Source organism: Neomonachus schauinslandi, chromosome 14 (genome assembly GCF_002201575.2).
Source record: "Neomonachus schauinslandi chromosome 14, ASM220157v2, whole genome shotgun sequence".
In the NCBI taxonomy this organism is placed as follows: Eukaryota; Metazoa; Chordata; class Mammalia; order Carnivora; family Phocidae; genus Neomonachus; species Neomonachus schauinslandi.
In genome coordinates, this window is record NC_058416.1 from 56,311,070 (window position 1) to 56,327,870 (window position 16,801).

Genomic DNA, 16,801 nt, shown 5'->3' on the forward strand with positions numbered 1-16,801 from the left:
GGGTTTTCCGCAGTGGCTGCACCAATTTGCATTCCTACCAACTATGCATAAGTGTTCCTTTTTCTCCACATCCTCACCAACATTTACTTCTTGTGTTTTTTATTTTGGTCACTCTGACAGGTGTAAGGTAACATCTCATTGTGGTTTTGATTTGCATTTTTTCATGTGTCTGTTGTTCGTCTCTATCTTCTTAGGGAAAATGTCTACATTAGGGAAAATGTCCTACACCCATTTTTTAATCAGATTATTTGGGGTTTTTTTGTGTTAAGTTTATACATTTTGAATATTAACCCCTTATCAGGTATATCATTTGTAAATATCTTCTCCCATTCAATAGGTTGCCTTTTTGTTTTGTTGATGATTTCCTTCACTGTGCAGAAGCTTTTTATTTTGGGGTAGTCCCAATAGTTTAATTTTGCTTTTGTTTCCCTTGCCTGAGGAGCTGGATCTAGAAAATCTTCCTATGGCTGATGTCAAAGAGATTACTGCTTATGTTTTCTTCTAGAAGTTTTATGGTTTTAGGTCTCACATTTAGGTCTTTAATCCATTTTGAGTTCATTTTTTTATATTTTGGGTTCATTTTTGCATGTAGTGTAAGACAATGGTCTAGTTCCATTCTTTTGCATATGGCTGTCCAGTTTTCCCAACACCATTTGTTGAAGAGACTGTCTTTTCCACGTTGTATATTCTTTTTTTTTTTTTTTAAAGATTTTATTTATTTATTCATGAGAGAGAGAGAGAGAGAGGCAGAGGCAGAGGGAGAAGCAGGCTCCCCGCGGAGCAGGGAGCCCGATGCGGGACTCGATCCCAGGACCCTGGGATCATGACCTGAGCTGTAGGCAGACGCTTAACCGACTGAGCCACCCAGGCGTCCCCCACGTTGTATATTCTTGTCTCCCTTGTCATCCCTCCTTTTTAAGGATTTTCTATTTATTTGCTGAGATGGCCTATCTTCTCTTTCATTATAAGCATATTTTTCTTAACATCATTAATGTTTCAAAATCCTTGTCTGCTAGTGCCAACACCTGGGTCACCTCTGGGTTGGTCTCTGTTGATTGTCTTTTCCCTTGAGAATGCATCACTCTTGTATGTCAAGTAAATTTAGAACTATATCCTGAACGTTGTAAATGCTGTGTTTTGGAGACTCTGCATTCTATAATATTTCCCCAAAGAGTGAGGTTGGAGTCTTGTTTTGCTTTTTGTTGTTTGTATTTGGGCCAACAATTTACTTGAACTCAAATTGTCAGCGGTCTTTTGGACTGTCAGTTCAGTTATGTATCTTTCCCTGTGCTATTCCACGCATGCTTCGTTCATGAGTCAGCCAAGATTTTTTACCAGAATTAGGGCCTTCTCCATTATTTCGCAGTGGCTGTGGTCATCTTGAATCCTGTCTTTTAGCTGTTTGGGCCAGAAGAACTGGAGTTTTAGCTGCCTCCTGCAAGACCAGCTATGGCCTGACCATAGACTAAAAACCAGGATAGTGGGAAACTCTCCCTGTACCATTCTCTGTTTCCAAGTGTCCAGGCTTCTCAGTCTGCCTGCTCTTATGAATTCTCCACTGCCTTAGATGGTTGGTTTTGTATTTGTCCAGAGTTAATAGTTATCTTCAGGAGGGTTGGTCAGGACAGAGCTTATTCAGCCATACCAGAAGCCGGACTTCCTCCTTTCAATTTGTAAGTAGGATTTTCTGTATAGTTTGCTCTCCTGGAAAATGGAGAAGTATTCCCTTTGCCTTGCTCTGTGGTATAATGCTAAATAATGCATCAAAACAATTGGTGCCACAGAAGATTTTTTCTGTTTGTGGTTTTTTGGTCTTATGAAATTATGCAAGTAGTCCAATGCCAGTCCTGTTCAGAGAATCCTATTTTAAAATGTCATACACATTTAAAACTAGGTTTCCTTAACATCATTGTTCCTGTCTGACTACAGCCAATACACTTTATTGAAGGAAGAAAATCTGGAAAATATCCTGAAAAGGTTCACAGAGGAGTCCACATTTCTTTGTATGACTTTGAAAGTGAAAAAACCATGTTGCAGTGATTGATTTGATACCAGCCAACCCCACAGGAAGCCCAGAGTTCTGGGCTGCTACCAGCAGGGAAAATGTCCTTTTTGCTACCTAGAGTAAGCCCTAGTTATAATGAGATTTTCTGAAGGAAAGAATTGTGGATACGTGTGTTTAAACTGCTAATGTTTATGCTCTAAAATGGGGTTTGGAGCATGTAGTCTTTTAGTGTAATCACATTCTTTTTCCAAACTTGGCCCAAAAATTGCCCATAAAATTAAAAGACTAAGTCAAGCTTTATATACTTTTGTGAAAAGTTGAATCATTTTCTGGGAAAATAATGACCTCAAGGGAAAAAAATCCGAACCAGGATGCAGTAACGAATTAACTACAAAACTATTAGCCACAAAGTGGTATAGGGGTAGGTGTCCTAAATAAAATGAAAATGGATTATTTGCCAGTTTAGAGTTTCAGTCTTAAAAGTAACTTCATAATTTCTTTGAAATTGTTGGAAATATAGAGCCTGCATCTGCATCTATTGTTTCCTCTGGCAGAAGGTTGGCTGCATTGGAAGATTATAGACAGCCTGCAATTTATGTATTAAATAATGCCTTATCTGTCCCTCAGTGCTTTGTACTGAGATATGCTCCTGATAGTTCCTATTAATCATGTAAACTCATGTCAATGTACATTAGCCATTTTCAAAAACATCCTGAACGTGTGTCATTTTTGTTTACAATTTGACATAAATTTCTAAAAATCCACATGGGGATTGTGCCAAGACAATGTGATACAATCCTATAAATAATCCCCCCAACTGTTTCTTTGTTAAATGGTTATGCACATTAGTGCATAACTCCTAACTATGATGCACACAATCTCCTATAACCTAGTAGCTTGTCTCAAGAGTGTTTCCACTGCTGTAAAGCTAAGTAACTTTACAGGCAGATGACTGCCTTTCATCCACTGAATATAAATAGATTTACCTTCAAGTTAAGAACTCCCCAGGGATGCTAGAACATACTGCTTCCCTCTAGGAACTCCCCACCAAGAGACCATTGTGAGGAGAATACAGAGAGACAAAACAAAGCCTGGAATGCTCTGATATACTGTACATTTTCGGGACAGCTGGTTGTGGATTATCCAGTTGTGGATGGAATCCCTAAAATTCCCTGAAACAGGAAAAGAATCAGCGTTTAATACACAAGTATAAATGCCAGCCCTCTGGCGCCATCTTCTGTCATTATCAAGGAATAAAATACTCAAGAATCTCTAAAGATCCAACTATAGTCACTTTCCTTAAATGTCCATAATAACAAGAGCAAATACATATAGAGGTAATTATATACAGGCACTGAGGTAAACACACTATACATACTAACTCATTTAGTCTTTGTAATAACCCAGGGAGATAGGTAGATATGACTACTCCCATTTTACAGATGGCAAAATAGTAGGAATGAGGGGTTAAGTAGCCTGCACAAGGTCACTCAGACTAAAGTAGATGCAGGATTTGAACCTGGTTCTAGAATCTATGCTCCTAATAATTATACTTTGCTGCCTCGTTATATGGAAAAAAGATTTATTTTCTGTTGACTTGAGCTTTTAAGCCTTCTGTTTAGAGCATACAAGTAAAGCAGAGCCTGTGGAAGTACTTTGAAAAGGGAAATGTTATACAAATCTAGATTATTTTGAGGATTTCATTGGCCACCTGCCTCTACGATGGCATTATGGGATGTGAAAGAGGAGTTGATCGACTGAGGCTCTTGTCCAAGTTAACAAATTTACATTGTTGGGCACAAAACCTGAGTCTTTACCACTGAAAGCTGTCAGGAGTCTTCCTGTGCCACCAGATGTTAGCAAGAAATGCTGTCAGAATGCAACAGTGTTGTTCAAAATGTGTGGTTATTTCTGTTTTCTTGTTAGGAGGGCCTCACATCAAAGTACAGTTTCAAGCTTTACATCTCATGGTCATGGCACTGCCTGATGCCAACAGGGACACAGCTCAGGTATGTTGTATCAACCTCATGGTCTGTCATTGGCCTTTCTTAGTCAAAGACAATGGCTCAGATGGAAAAATAAAAACCAAGATGACAGCTTACTAAGCCAGCTGAGCATGCTGTCAGCCTGTTATTGCCTTCCCACATTCTTACTGCTGTTCTCCCGAGGAAGACAGGAAAGAATATAAATCCTAGAATCTTCTCTGAACATTTCAGTTTAATTCATTCAGTCTATTAAGAGATACTGAGTATCTGTCTAGTGCCAGGCACTGGCCTAGGGTTAGCAACAGGAGAAGCAAAGATGCAAGACAAATGGGATAATGTCAGAAGAAGACAAATGGGATAATGTCAGGGGCCATTATGTAAGCTGCAGAATGTAAAGCTCTATAATTTTAGGTCCTCAGCTACTCACTTCAGTCTGGTGACAGAAGATCTGAAGAGTATCCTTAGGGAGGAAATTTGAAGTCACTGATATAAATGAAATTTCTAAAATGTTGGTGTCTTATAGTTTATAAAGATAATTCAGGGGCGCCTGGGTGGCTCAGTCGTTAAGCGTCTGCCTTCGGCTCAGGTCATGATCCCAGGGTTTTGGGATCAAGCCCTACATCGGGCTCCCTGCTCAGCGGGAAGCCTGCTTCTCCCTCTCCCACTGCCCCTGCTTGTGTTCTCTCTCTGGCTGTGTCTTTCTCTGTCAAATAAATAAAATCTTTAAAAATAATAATAATAATCAATTGAAGAATCCTAGAATCTTGGAATTTTAGAAATCACCTGGTAGGATCTTCTCATTCTACAGGTTAGGAAAATTAGACTCAGAAAAATGATTTTTCCATTAACATATAATAGAACATTTGATAGAACCATATTCCATGGTTCTCCCAAATATTCTGCCCCTTATTTCAGATTTATTTCCTTGCTGTATGTTGGCAAAAATCAAAAGGTTCTCTCGCTATTTTGATAATAATTCTGTATGCAATAGGAAATTTGTTGTAAGTACAACAGGTGTTTGGAATCTTTGAAATGAAATTGAGTTAAGATGAGTTGGAAAGAGCCCATAATTTTGAGGCCAGTAAACATAATGCTGAAAACAAAGATGATTCTTTGTGCTGCCTCTCATCAGACATTTCAACTTGAGGAGGACCTTTCCTCCTACCTAATAAAAACATCTATGTCAATTATAATATTTGTCAGTTACATCATGTCCTGAGCCCAAGGATGGGGATTGGATGTGACAGAAGAATGTCTGTTTCTAGTATAATTCAGTAATTTTTCAAAAGCTGGAAATTTATTAGCTTGTTTTGGGGATTTTTGTAAACAGTGTTCTTTTATATATAAAGAGAAAAAAAATGATACATCTGGTATCAGATATTTGGTTCAGAATGTCATCTATCCTCTCATATAACCAAGGATGCAATAAAAACAAGTAATCCAATACTTTTCTAACAGAAGATCCTCAAAAACATCATGGGACTGGTGGAGATGTTACACAGATGCACACACACACACACTTTCCCCATTCTACACTGTGACTGGATCTAGGATTGAAGCTGATGTGCTATAGAGATCAAGAGCTCTGGCTTGAGAATCAGGTTTACTCCGTTCAAATCCTGGCTTTGCCACTTAATTGACACTGGGCAAAGCTACCTGAATCTTTTCCATTAGTTTCCTCACCTGTCAAACAGTATTAATAATAGTACCTACTTCACAGGGTTTGTAATAATGATAAAGTCAGTGATATATATGAAGTATTAAGAATGCTTGGCTTACGGGCGCCTGGGTGGCTCAGTTGGTTAAGCGACTGCCTTCGGCTCAGGTCATGATCCTGGAGTCACAGGATCGAGTCCCACATCAGGCTCCCTGCTAAGCAGGGAGTCTGCTTCTCCCTCTGACCCTCCTCCCTCTCATGCTCTCTGTCTCTCATTCTCTCTCTCTCAAATAAATAAAATCTTAAAAAAAAAAAAAAATGCTTGGCTTACAATAAGCCCTCAAATAAATGTTGACTATTATTATATGTTAACCATTTTCTCATTAAAAATACTATAGCAGGATTTAAACTTGAAAAACTTTTTTTTTTTTTTTTTTTAAGATTTCAGCCCTCTTGGTGAATTTCAGAAGGTTCTGATAAGCATCTGTACTTTGGTGGCTTAGCCAAACTTTAAGCTTTCTCAAATCTCTCTCTCTCTTTTTTAAATGCCAAGAACAGCTGCATGTAAGCATTTCCCTTTGGTCTGCTAAATATTCCAAAACTGAAAAACAATAGAAAAATGACACCAAGAAAGTAGAATTTTTAAATTTTTCAATTGAGTTTACATTTGGACTGAGGAATGAGATACTCATGTTTTTTTTTTTTTTTAAATGGGTTTTCCTTTCCCAAGGAAATATTAGTTTTCAATGGTAATACTTTAAATAAGGGTGTTTTTTAGGATTCCTTTTCCTCCTTCACAACGAAACTGCACTTCATGTTTATTTGAAATGCAGTGTTTTCTCTTCCTAGTTTACTACATAATTTTAATATTTGTCAACCTTGTTTTGGTAAAAGTAAATAAAAAATGCAAACTAATATTTATAGTATCTCCCATATAATAAAAAGTGGAAGCACTTTTATGAAGCAGAGAATTCAGTAAACTATTCACATTTCTCATTAATACTTGTAAGGAATAAAAGAGGCAACGTTATACGTTTAGCCATTCTATAGTTCTGACAGTTTTCCAGAGGCACCATGAATGGGTATAGAAATGAATGATAACAATCAGTGGTGCCTTTTGATAATTTACAGTAGTGTGACACAGTGCTGTTTCTTGTTAGGCCCTCATGACATTCTTCAGTAAAGTGATTGCCAATGAATCAAAAAACCGAATGAGTATATGGAACATTTCTACTATAATGGCACCAAACCTTTTCTTCAGTCGAAGCAAACATTCTGATTATGAAGAATTACAGTTAGCAAACACTGCAGCCCACATCATCCGCCTAATGCTTAAATACCAGAAAATTCTGTGGAAGGTGAGTAACAGTGTGATGACTGTGATGTTTTCCCTCGAAGTCCACCAGCACCCAGGAAACATAAAGGCTCCATGCCATTAGTCACAGGGAAGAAATGTGAGAAGATAATCCCAGGTTGCTTGTGGCATCTTTGTCAGTCTTTAATGGCTGCTCCCAAGCATGTTTTACCTTTTAAACAGGAATCCTTATCATTTTCTCTAATCTTTACAAGGACAAGTTCCACAGTCCCTAGTTAGGATACTGAGCATCCTAAAGGAGTTACCATAACTGGAGACAGAGTCTAACTGGGAGGTTTAATTCAACGCTTTCCTTTTGATTCAGGCAGTGTTTCTTCTCCAGGTTCCGTCTTTCTTAATCACGCAAGTGAGAAGAATGAACGAGGCTACCATGTTGTTAAAGAAGCAGCTCCCAAGTGTCAAAAAGCTGCTGAGGAGGAAGACCATAGAACGAGAGGTAATGACAATAAACTAAGGATGCAAATGTTGTTACTACGCAGGTTTTTATTTCTCAAAGTGTAACACAAAATAGCTTGTAATTTAGAACCAAAAATTTTATATTCTCACAGAGTATCACTCTTCTGACCATAAATATTTTGGAAATGGTGTTCATAACAGAGGACCAAAGTCTTTCCATTTTGTTGAAATAATGTGCTTCTTGTTGAAGTTTTTGAAATCATGAAGATTATTTAATATTGTTAAGTACTTAAGTCTAAGATGGTTCTCACAGAAGATAGGAATCAACCTTTTAGTCCCTATGAACTAGTTTTAGGGCAATCCAGTATATCTAATAAAGAATTCTCTAGTGATTGGATAATAAAATAATTTTTAATCTTAAGTTGTTTAGTGTAAATTCATTGCATTCCAAAGAATTTTTGCTTTAGTATAGTTTGTATGGAGGTGAAAAAGAGAACAGATTTTAGAAGAATTATCTTTATTGCTTTAATTTAATTTGAGGAAGATCATGAGTGTCAGAACATTCAACCTTGAGGAGGATGTAGAGATACATGAAATTTGCTTTGCTCTTAAAGGAATTTCCACCAAATGTGGGAGAGAAATGTGTACAAGAACCATGAATATGCATTAAGTGTTAGACCAGTTGTATGGGCCATATGGCAGGACCATGCAGAAGAGAAAGAAATGTGCTCCATTGTGGGGAATTGTGGACACCTTCCAAAAGGAAGTGGTGTTTGAGCTACATCGTAAAGGATGGATAGTATTTTGAAGGGAGAAAGGAGGAGAAAGTTAATCCAGGGAAAGGAATAGTAAATGGCAGAGCAGTGAAGTGGGAGTATTACTAATTGATCTATCATAATCATGATGAAGGGCTGTATTCCTTTATTGATTACAGGCAAAGTGACTTCAGAATAAGTAGAATCAACATTTAAATTTGGAAAAAAGATTGCTTTAAGTGAGAAAAAAATTCATTTTTTAAAAAACTTTATTGATACAATCCTCATATCATACAGTTCATTTATTTAAAGTGTAAAATTCAATGGTTTTTATTATATTCCCAGATATTTGCAGTCATCAATGCAATCAACTTTAGAACATTCTCGTCACCTGAAAAAAACACTGTCCCGTTTGGCTATCATCCCCCTAAATACACCTCTACCATTTCCTTCTACCAGTCCTAAGCAATAATTTATCAATTTTCTGTCTCTATAGAGTTCCCTGTTTTGGACTTCTAATGAATTAAATCATATAATATGTGGCCTTCTGTGACTGGTTTATTTCATTCAGCATTATATTTTCATGGTTCCTCCAAGTCGTAGTATGTATCAGTACTTCTTTTTGTGGCCAAATAACATTCCCTTATATGGATTTCCACATATTTTTTATTCATTCATTTATTGATAGACATTTGGGTTGATTAGATCTTTCACTCATTATGAATAATGCTGCCGTGAACATTTATACTTATGTGTAGAGATGTTTTTACTTCTCTTGGGTATATGGTGGGTAATAAAGCAACTCTATGTTGAATCATCTGAAGAACTGCCAGACTGTTTTCCAAAGCAGCTGCCCCATTTTTACATTTTCACCAGTAGTGTGTGAGGATTCAGATTTTTCCATATCTTCACCAAAACTTGTTATAATCAGAAATTTTTATTCTATCCATCCTCTTAGTATAAAGTGGTATCTTATTGTGGTTTTGATTTGCATTTCCCTGAAAACTAATGATGGTGAGCATCTTTTCATGTGCCTTTTGGCCATTTGTATATCTTTGTTGGAGAAATGTCTATTCAGATTCTTTGCAAGTTTTTTTTTTTTTTTTTTTTAAGTTAGCCTCTGTGTGTTTTTCCTTTTTTTCTTTTAATTTTTTTTTATTCTTATGTTAATCCCCATACATTACATCATTAGTTTTAGATGAAGTGTTCCATGATTCATTGTTTGTGCATAACACCCAGTGCTCCATGCAGAATGTGCCCTCCTCAATACCCATTACCAGGCTAACCCATCCTCCCACCCCCCTCCCCTCTAGAACCCTCAGTTTGTTTTTCAGAGTCCATCGTCTCTCATGGTTCGTCTACCCCTCCGATTTCCCCCGCTTCATTCTTCCCCTCCCGCTACCTTCTTCTTCTTTTTTTTTTTTCCTTAACATATATTGCATTATTTGTTTCAGAGGTACAGATCTGAGATTCAACAGTCTTGCACAATTCACAGCACTTACCAGAGCACATACCCTCCCCAGTGTCTATCACCCAGTCACCCATCCCTCCCACCCCACCCCCCACTCCAGCAACCCTCAGTTTGTTTCCTGCAATTAAGAATTCCTCATATCAGTGAGATCATATGATACATGTCTTTCTCTGTTTGACTTATTTCACTCAACATAATACCCTCCAGTTCCATCCACGTCATTGCAAATGGCAAGATCTCATTCCTTTTGATGGCTGCATAATATTCCATTGTATATATATACCACATCTTCTTTATCCATTCATCTGTCGATGGACATCTTGGCTCTTTCCACAGTTTTCTTTGCCAGTTTTTGATTGGTTTGTCTTTTTACTGTTAAGTTGTAGGAGTTCTTCATATATTCTAGATTCAAGTCCCTTATCAGATGTATGATTAGAAAATATTTTTCCCCTTCTTTGGGTTTGTCGTTTCAATTTCTTGATTGTGTCCTTTGATACACAAATGTTTTTAATTATGCAGTATAGTTTATGTATTTCTTTTGTTGTCATATATAAGAATCCTTTGTGATATCTAAGATCATGAGGATTTGAACCCTATGTGTTCTAAGAATGCCATCCCACCCTGAGCGCGCCCGATCTCATCTGATCTCGGAAGCTAAGCAGGGTCGGGCCTGGTTAGTACTTGGATGGGCGAATTTTAGTTTGTTCTTATATTTATGTCTTTGTTCCATTTTGAGTTATTTTTAGTATATGATATGAGGTAGGAGTACACAAGTTCATTCTTTCGCATGTGCTATCTAGTGTCTCAGCATCATTTGGTGGAAAAGACTACTCTTTCCCCAGTGAATGGTCTTGGCACTATTGTTGAAAATTGACCATAGATGTATATTTTTTTTCCAGACTCTTCATTCTGTTCTGTTGATCTACAGGTCTATCCTTATGCCAGTAACACAGTGTTTTGATTACTGTAGCTTTGTTTTAAGATTTGAGATTGAAAAATGAGAGTCTTTCAACTTCTTTTTCCAAATAACTTTGATTATTTGGGGTTTCCTAATTTCCATATGAATTTTAGGGCCAGTTTTCCCATTTCTGGAAAGAAAAAAAAAACAGTAGTTGGAATTTTGATAAGGATTGCATTAAATATGTGAATCAATTTGGGAAGGATTGCCATCTTAATAGTATTACACTTTGTAGTCCATGAAAATGGATTATTGTTCCATTTATGTAGGTTTTCTATAATTTATTATTTCTTTTAACACTGTTTTATAGTTTTTAGTGTACAAGTCTTATACTTCCTGGATTAATCATTTATTCCTAAATATTATTCTTGTTGATATTATGGCAAATGGAATTGTTATCTTAATTTCATTTTTGGATCACTAATTGTATATGGAAATACAACCTGATATTTCTTTTTTTTTTAAGATATTATTTATTTATTGGACAGAGAGAGACACAGCGAGAGAGGGAACACAAGCAGGGGGAGTGGGAGAGGGAGAAGCAGGCTTCCCGCTGAGCAGGGAGCCCAATGCGGGGCTCAATCCCAGGATCCTGGGATCATGACCTGAGCCGAAGGCAGACGCTAATGACTGAGCCACCCAGGCACCACCACAAGTGATATTTCTATATTGATCTTGTATTCTGCAGTTTTGCTGAACTCATTTACTGACAGTAATAGTTTGATTTTATTTGTGTTAATTCTTTAGGATTTCTACATATAAGGTCATGCTGTCAGTGAATGGAGATAATTTTCCTTCTTCCTTCCCAATCTCGTTGCCTTTTACCTCTTTTCTTGCTTAATTATCCTGGCTAGAACTCCGGTAAAATATTAAATAAGAAGACAAGAGCGGAGATCCTTGTTTTGTTTCTGATCTTAAGGGGAAATCTCAGTCTTTCACCATTAAGTATGATGTTAAATCTGTGTTCTCCACAGATTGCCTTTATTGATTTGAGAAAATTTCATTCTTTTTTTTTCTTACTTTTAAAAATTCAATTTGTATAAACTGGAAAAAAATAGTTTACCCATTTCTCCCCACTGTACTCCATTTCCCCACCTTGGCAACCACCAATCTGTTCTCTGTGTCTACAAGCTGGGATGTGTGTGTGTGTGTGTACACATATATGTATTCCATATATATATTCCAAATATAAGAGATTTCATACAGTATTTGTCTTTCTCTGTCTGACTATTTCACTTGGCATTATGCCCTCAAAATCTTGCCATTTTCGATAACATGGATGGGCCTCAAGAAATCTCTGTTCTCTTCTTAATTTTTTGGGTGCTTTGATGGAAAGGTGTTCAACTGTGTCAAAAACTTTTTCTTCATCTATTGAGATGATCACTTTTTTTTTCCTTTAATTCTGTTAATATGATGTATTACACTGATTGGTTTCATATATCGAACTAACCCTGCATTCTTGGGATAAGTCCTACTTTGACAAGGTATACAGTCCTGTTAATATGCTACTAGACAGGTTGCTTTTATTTTGTTGAGGATTTTTACATCAACATTCATAAAGAATATTGGTCTGTAGTTTTTATTTCTTGTTATATCTTGTCTGGCTTTAGTATTGAAAATACTAGCCTTATAGAATGAGCTTAGGAAGTGTTCCTTCCTCTTCTGTTTTTTAGAAGAGTTTAAGAATAATTGGTGTTAATTCTTCAATTTGCAGAATTCACCAGCAAAAACATCTGGATCTAGACTTTTCTTTGTAGGAATATTTTTTGAACACTAGACTCAATCTTCTTATTTATTATAACTCTATTCAGACTTGCTGTTTCTTCTTCAGCCAGTGTTGATAGTTTGTGTGTTTCTAGGATTTTGTCTGTTTCATCTTGGTTATCTAATTTGTTGGTGTACAAATTGTTCATGGTGTTCTCTTATAATTATTTTTATTTCTGTAAGATTGGTAGTAATGTCCCCACTTATGTTCTGGATTTATAATTTGAATCTTCATTCTTTTTTCACAGTCAGTATTCAGTCTAGCTTAAAGGGTTGTCAATTTTGTTGATTTTTTGATAGGCCGACTTTTGTTTCATTGATTCTCTTGTTTTCCTATTCTTAGTCCTTATTAAAATTCTAATCTTTATTATTTATTTCGTTAAGCTTGTTTTGAGTTTAGTTGGCCTTTTCTTTAGTTTCTTAATGTAGAAGGTTAGATTATTGACTTGAGTTCGTTCTTTTTTAATGTAAATGTTTACATCTATAAATTTTCCTCTGAGAACTGCTTTTGCTCTGTCCCATACGTTTTGGTATGTTTTGTTGCATTTTTGCATATCTCAAAGTACTTTTTAATTTTCCTTTGACCCATTCGTTATTTAAGAGTATGTTTTAATTTCCACACATTGTGAATTTCCCAGATTCACTTCTGTTGCTGATTTCTCATTTAATTCCATTGTGAGTGGCCAATAAACTTTATATTATTTTGATTTCTTAAATTTTTCTTAAAGATTTATTTTTACAGAGAATGGGGGAGGGGCATAGGGAAAGAATCTCAAGCAGACTCCCCACTGAGCAGGGAGCCCGATGTCAGGCTCGATCTCACAACTGAGATCATGACCTCAGCTGAAATCAAGAGTTGGATGCCCCACCCAAGTGCCCCAATATTATTTTGATATTTTTAAATTAATTGAGACTCATTTTGTGGCCTAACATATTGTCTACCCTGAAAAATGTTCTGTGTGTACTTAATGCAAATGGCCTCTGCTGTTGCTAGTGTTCTGTAGATGTCTGTTATGTCTAGATGAAGATTTCTGTTTTCTCTCTGATTTTCTGCCTAGTTCTTCTGTTATTGAAAGTGAGGTATTGAAATACTGAAATCTCTAGCTGTTGCAGAATTGTCTATTTCTTCCTTCAATTCTTTTTTTTTTGCTATATGTCTTATGATATATCTTTTGCTCTATGATTTCTGTTCCACAATTCCTCCATTACTGCCTTCATTTGTGTAGAGTATTTTCTAGTATACCACTTTTAATTATTTTACTATATATTTTTGTTGAAAGAAACAGTTGTTTCTTTTACTACACATTTTTTAATTATCTCCTTAGTGGTTGCCCTGAGGATTACAAGGAACATCTTAATATATCGCAATCTAGTTCATATTAGTTTCACCTTCAATTCAATAGTATATAAAAACTCTATTTATAGACCCCCATATCTCCTACTTTATGCTGTTATTGCCACAAATTGCATCTTTAAAAATTATGTGCCCATCAACATAGATTTATAGTTATTGCTTTATGCACTTACCTTTTAAGTTAGATAGGAAAAAAGGTGGAGTTGCAAAAAATACATAATGCTGTTTTTTATATTTACCTATGTAGTTATCTTTACTGATGTTATTTCATATGGATTCAAGTTAGTCTAGTGTCCCTTCATTTCAGCCTAAAGGACTATCTTTAACATTTCTTTCTTTCTTTCTTTCTTTCTTTTTTAAAAAGATTTTATGTATTTATTTGAGAGAGAGAGAATGAGAGACAGAGGGCATGAGAGGGAGGCGGGTCAGAGGGAGAAGCAGACTCCCTGCCGAGCAGGGAGCCCGATGCGGGACCCAATCCTGTGACTCCAGGATCATGACCTGAGCCGAAGGCAGTCGCTTAACCAACTGAGCCACCCAGGCGCCCCTATCTTTAACATTTCTTATAGGGAAGTTCTGCTAGGAGTGCATTTAACTTATCTTAGAATGTCATAATTTCTTCATTTTTTTGGTTGTTTAGTTTTTATTTAATAATCGTAAACGTAACTCTAATTCAGCTGCACTTAGAGGGGAATAAGGAAACTATGGAACCCAAAGAACTGCAGCAAGAAGAGCACAGAGATGATAAGCTGTTTTAAGCAGATGAGGATAAGGGGGTGCTCTTCTGAGCTACAGAAGGAATATTCTGGTGGTTAAGAGAAAACGTAAGTCAAATTTATTAGATTTGCCTATAGTCAGCAGTGGTGATCTCTTTGCTGGTCTTGCCATTCTTGGACCCAGAGTGCTCTGTGACTTCCACAGTATTCATGCCCTCTTTCACCTTGCCAAAGACCACATGCTTGCCATCCAACCACTCAGTCTTGGCATTGCAGTTGAAAAACTGGGAACCATTTGTGTTGGGGTCCAGCATTTGCCATGGACAAGATACCAGACCCCATATGCTTTAGGATGAAATTTTCACCATCAGATTTCTCCCCATAGACTTGCCAACAGTGTAATTATGGCATGGGAAATCACTGCCCTGGCACATAAATCCCCAAATAATCTGTGAAAGCAGGAACTTTATAACCTAATCTTTTCTCCCCAGTGCTCAGAGCATGAATGTTTTCTTCTGTCTTTGGAACTGTGTGCACAAGCAGCTCAAAGGAAATATAGCTGAAGGGCTCACTTCTCAACAGCAGAAGAGCATGGAGGGGTTCACCATGACTGGGTGGCACAGGTAGCTCTGGCATGGTGGCATCTAGAAGGCCTCTTCTTTATTTTTTAAAGATTGTTTTGCCAAATAGAATTTGCTTGACAGCTTTTTTTTTCTTTCAGCACTTTGAATATGTCATCCCATTGTCTTCTGGCTTTCATGGTTTCTGCTGGGGAATCAGTTGTTATTATTGAAAATCTCTTGTGCATGCTGAGTTGCTTTTCTCTTGCTGCTTTCAAGTAATACTTTGTCTTTTGACAATTTGATTATGATGTATCTTGGTGTAGATCTCTTTCAGTTTATCCTATTTGGAGTTTGTTGAGCTTTTTAAATAGGTAGATCAACATTTTCAGCAAATTTAGAGTTTTCAGCCATTATTACTTCAACTATTCTCTCTGTCCCTTTCTCTTCTCTTCTTCTGCAACTCTTAATTATATATGTGTTGGTGCATTTCATGTTGGATATTGTCCTACAATTCCCTTTAGGTTTTGTTCATTTGTCTTCATTCTTTTTTCTTCCTATTCTTCAGACTGGATAATCTCAATCAGTTTATCTTCAAATTACTGATTTTTTTTCTGCCTCAAATCTGCTATTGAGCCCTTCTAGTGGATTTTTCATTTCAGTTGGACTTTTCAGTCCAGAATTTCCCTTTGATTCCTTTTTATAATTTGTCTCTTTTTTGATATTCCTAATTTGGTAAGATCTAATTCTCATGGTTTTCTTTAGTTCTTTAAACATGGTTTCCATTAGTTCTTTGAACATTTTTAAAATATCTTACTTGAAGGCTTTTTCTAGTAACTTTAATGTTTAGGTTTCCTTCAGGAGTTTCTTTTGGAACTATTGAAACTACTTTTTCCCTGTGTATGGGCCATATTTTCTTGACCTTTTTTTGCCTGTCTCATATTTTTTGTTGTTGTTGAAGAATGGACATTTTATTTATTTATTTATTTTGTAAGATTTTATGTATTTATTTGACAGAGAGACAGTGAGAGAGCACAAGCAGGGGGAGCAGCAGAGGGAGAAGCAGGCTCCCCACTGAGCAGCGATCCCAATGCGGGGCTGGATCCCAGGACCCTGGGATCATGACCTGAGCTGAAGTCAGATGCTTACTGAGCCACCCAGGTGCCCTGAAGAATGGACATTTTAAATATTACAATGTGGCAACTTTGGAAATAAGATTCTTCTCCCTCTTCTAGGGTTTGTTGCTGCTTGTTGTAGCTGTTTGTTTGTTTAATTACTTTTCTGCTGAGCTAAATTTGGAAAGTTTGAATTGTTTTGTGTGGCTACAGAAGTCTCTGCTCCATGAGCTTAGTGGTTAGCTAAGTTTGCACAGAGATTTTCTTAAACACTTTGTACCAAAAAACTCCCAGTCTTTGCAGATGAACTCTGTATGTTTGTTTGGGTTCATCTTCAGCATTCAACCAGACAGTTTATGACTCTGCCTGAGCCTTCACTTCCTGCCTGGATAGAGCACAAAGGGCAGCCAGCTTAAATTGACAGCCTAAGTTATTTTCAGGTCTTTTTTGAACACATGCACAACCCTTGGCATGCATGTGGCTTTCTAGTTTCTCAGGAATATTTGGAGCTTTTCAACGCCCTTATTCCCCAAAGAATCTCAGTTTCCAGCTTTGCCTCTCAAGCTTTTTAGTTAGTCTGTTGTTTTCTCCAAGTCTTACCCACTGCATCAGGCAGCAATAACTAAAATATTTGCCTATAAATGTTTTCACCATCATACCACTTTAGCACTGGTCAGGTTCCAAGTTAGT

At 36.8% G+C, this 16,801-nt stretch overlaps 1 protein-coding gene across 1 annotated transcript in view; it reads left to right on the top strand.

Annotated features, from left to right (window-relative positions):
* Positions 1 to 16,801, top strand: part of ARHGAP28 (Rho GTPase activating protein 28) — a 215,243-nt gene that overhangs the window by 181,819 nt on the left and 16,623 nt on the right. Inside the window, exons 12-14 of the mRNA XM_021686183.2 lie at positions 3,932 to 4,014; positions 6,808 to 7,005; positions 7,345 to 7,458. Coding sequence (XP_021541858.2) covers positions 3,932 to 4,014; positions 6,808 to 7,005; positions 7,345 to 7,458 — 395 coding nt within the window. The remainder of the gene's footprint in view (positions 1 to 3,931; positions 4,015 to 6,807; positions 7,006 to 7,344; positions 7,459 to 16,801) is intronic.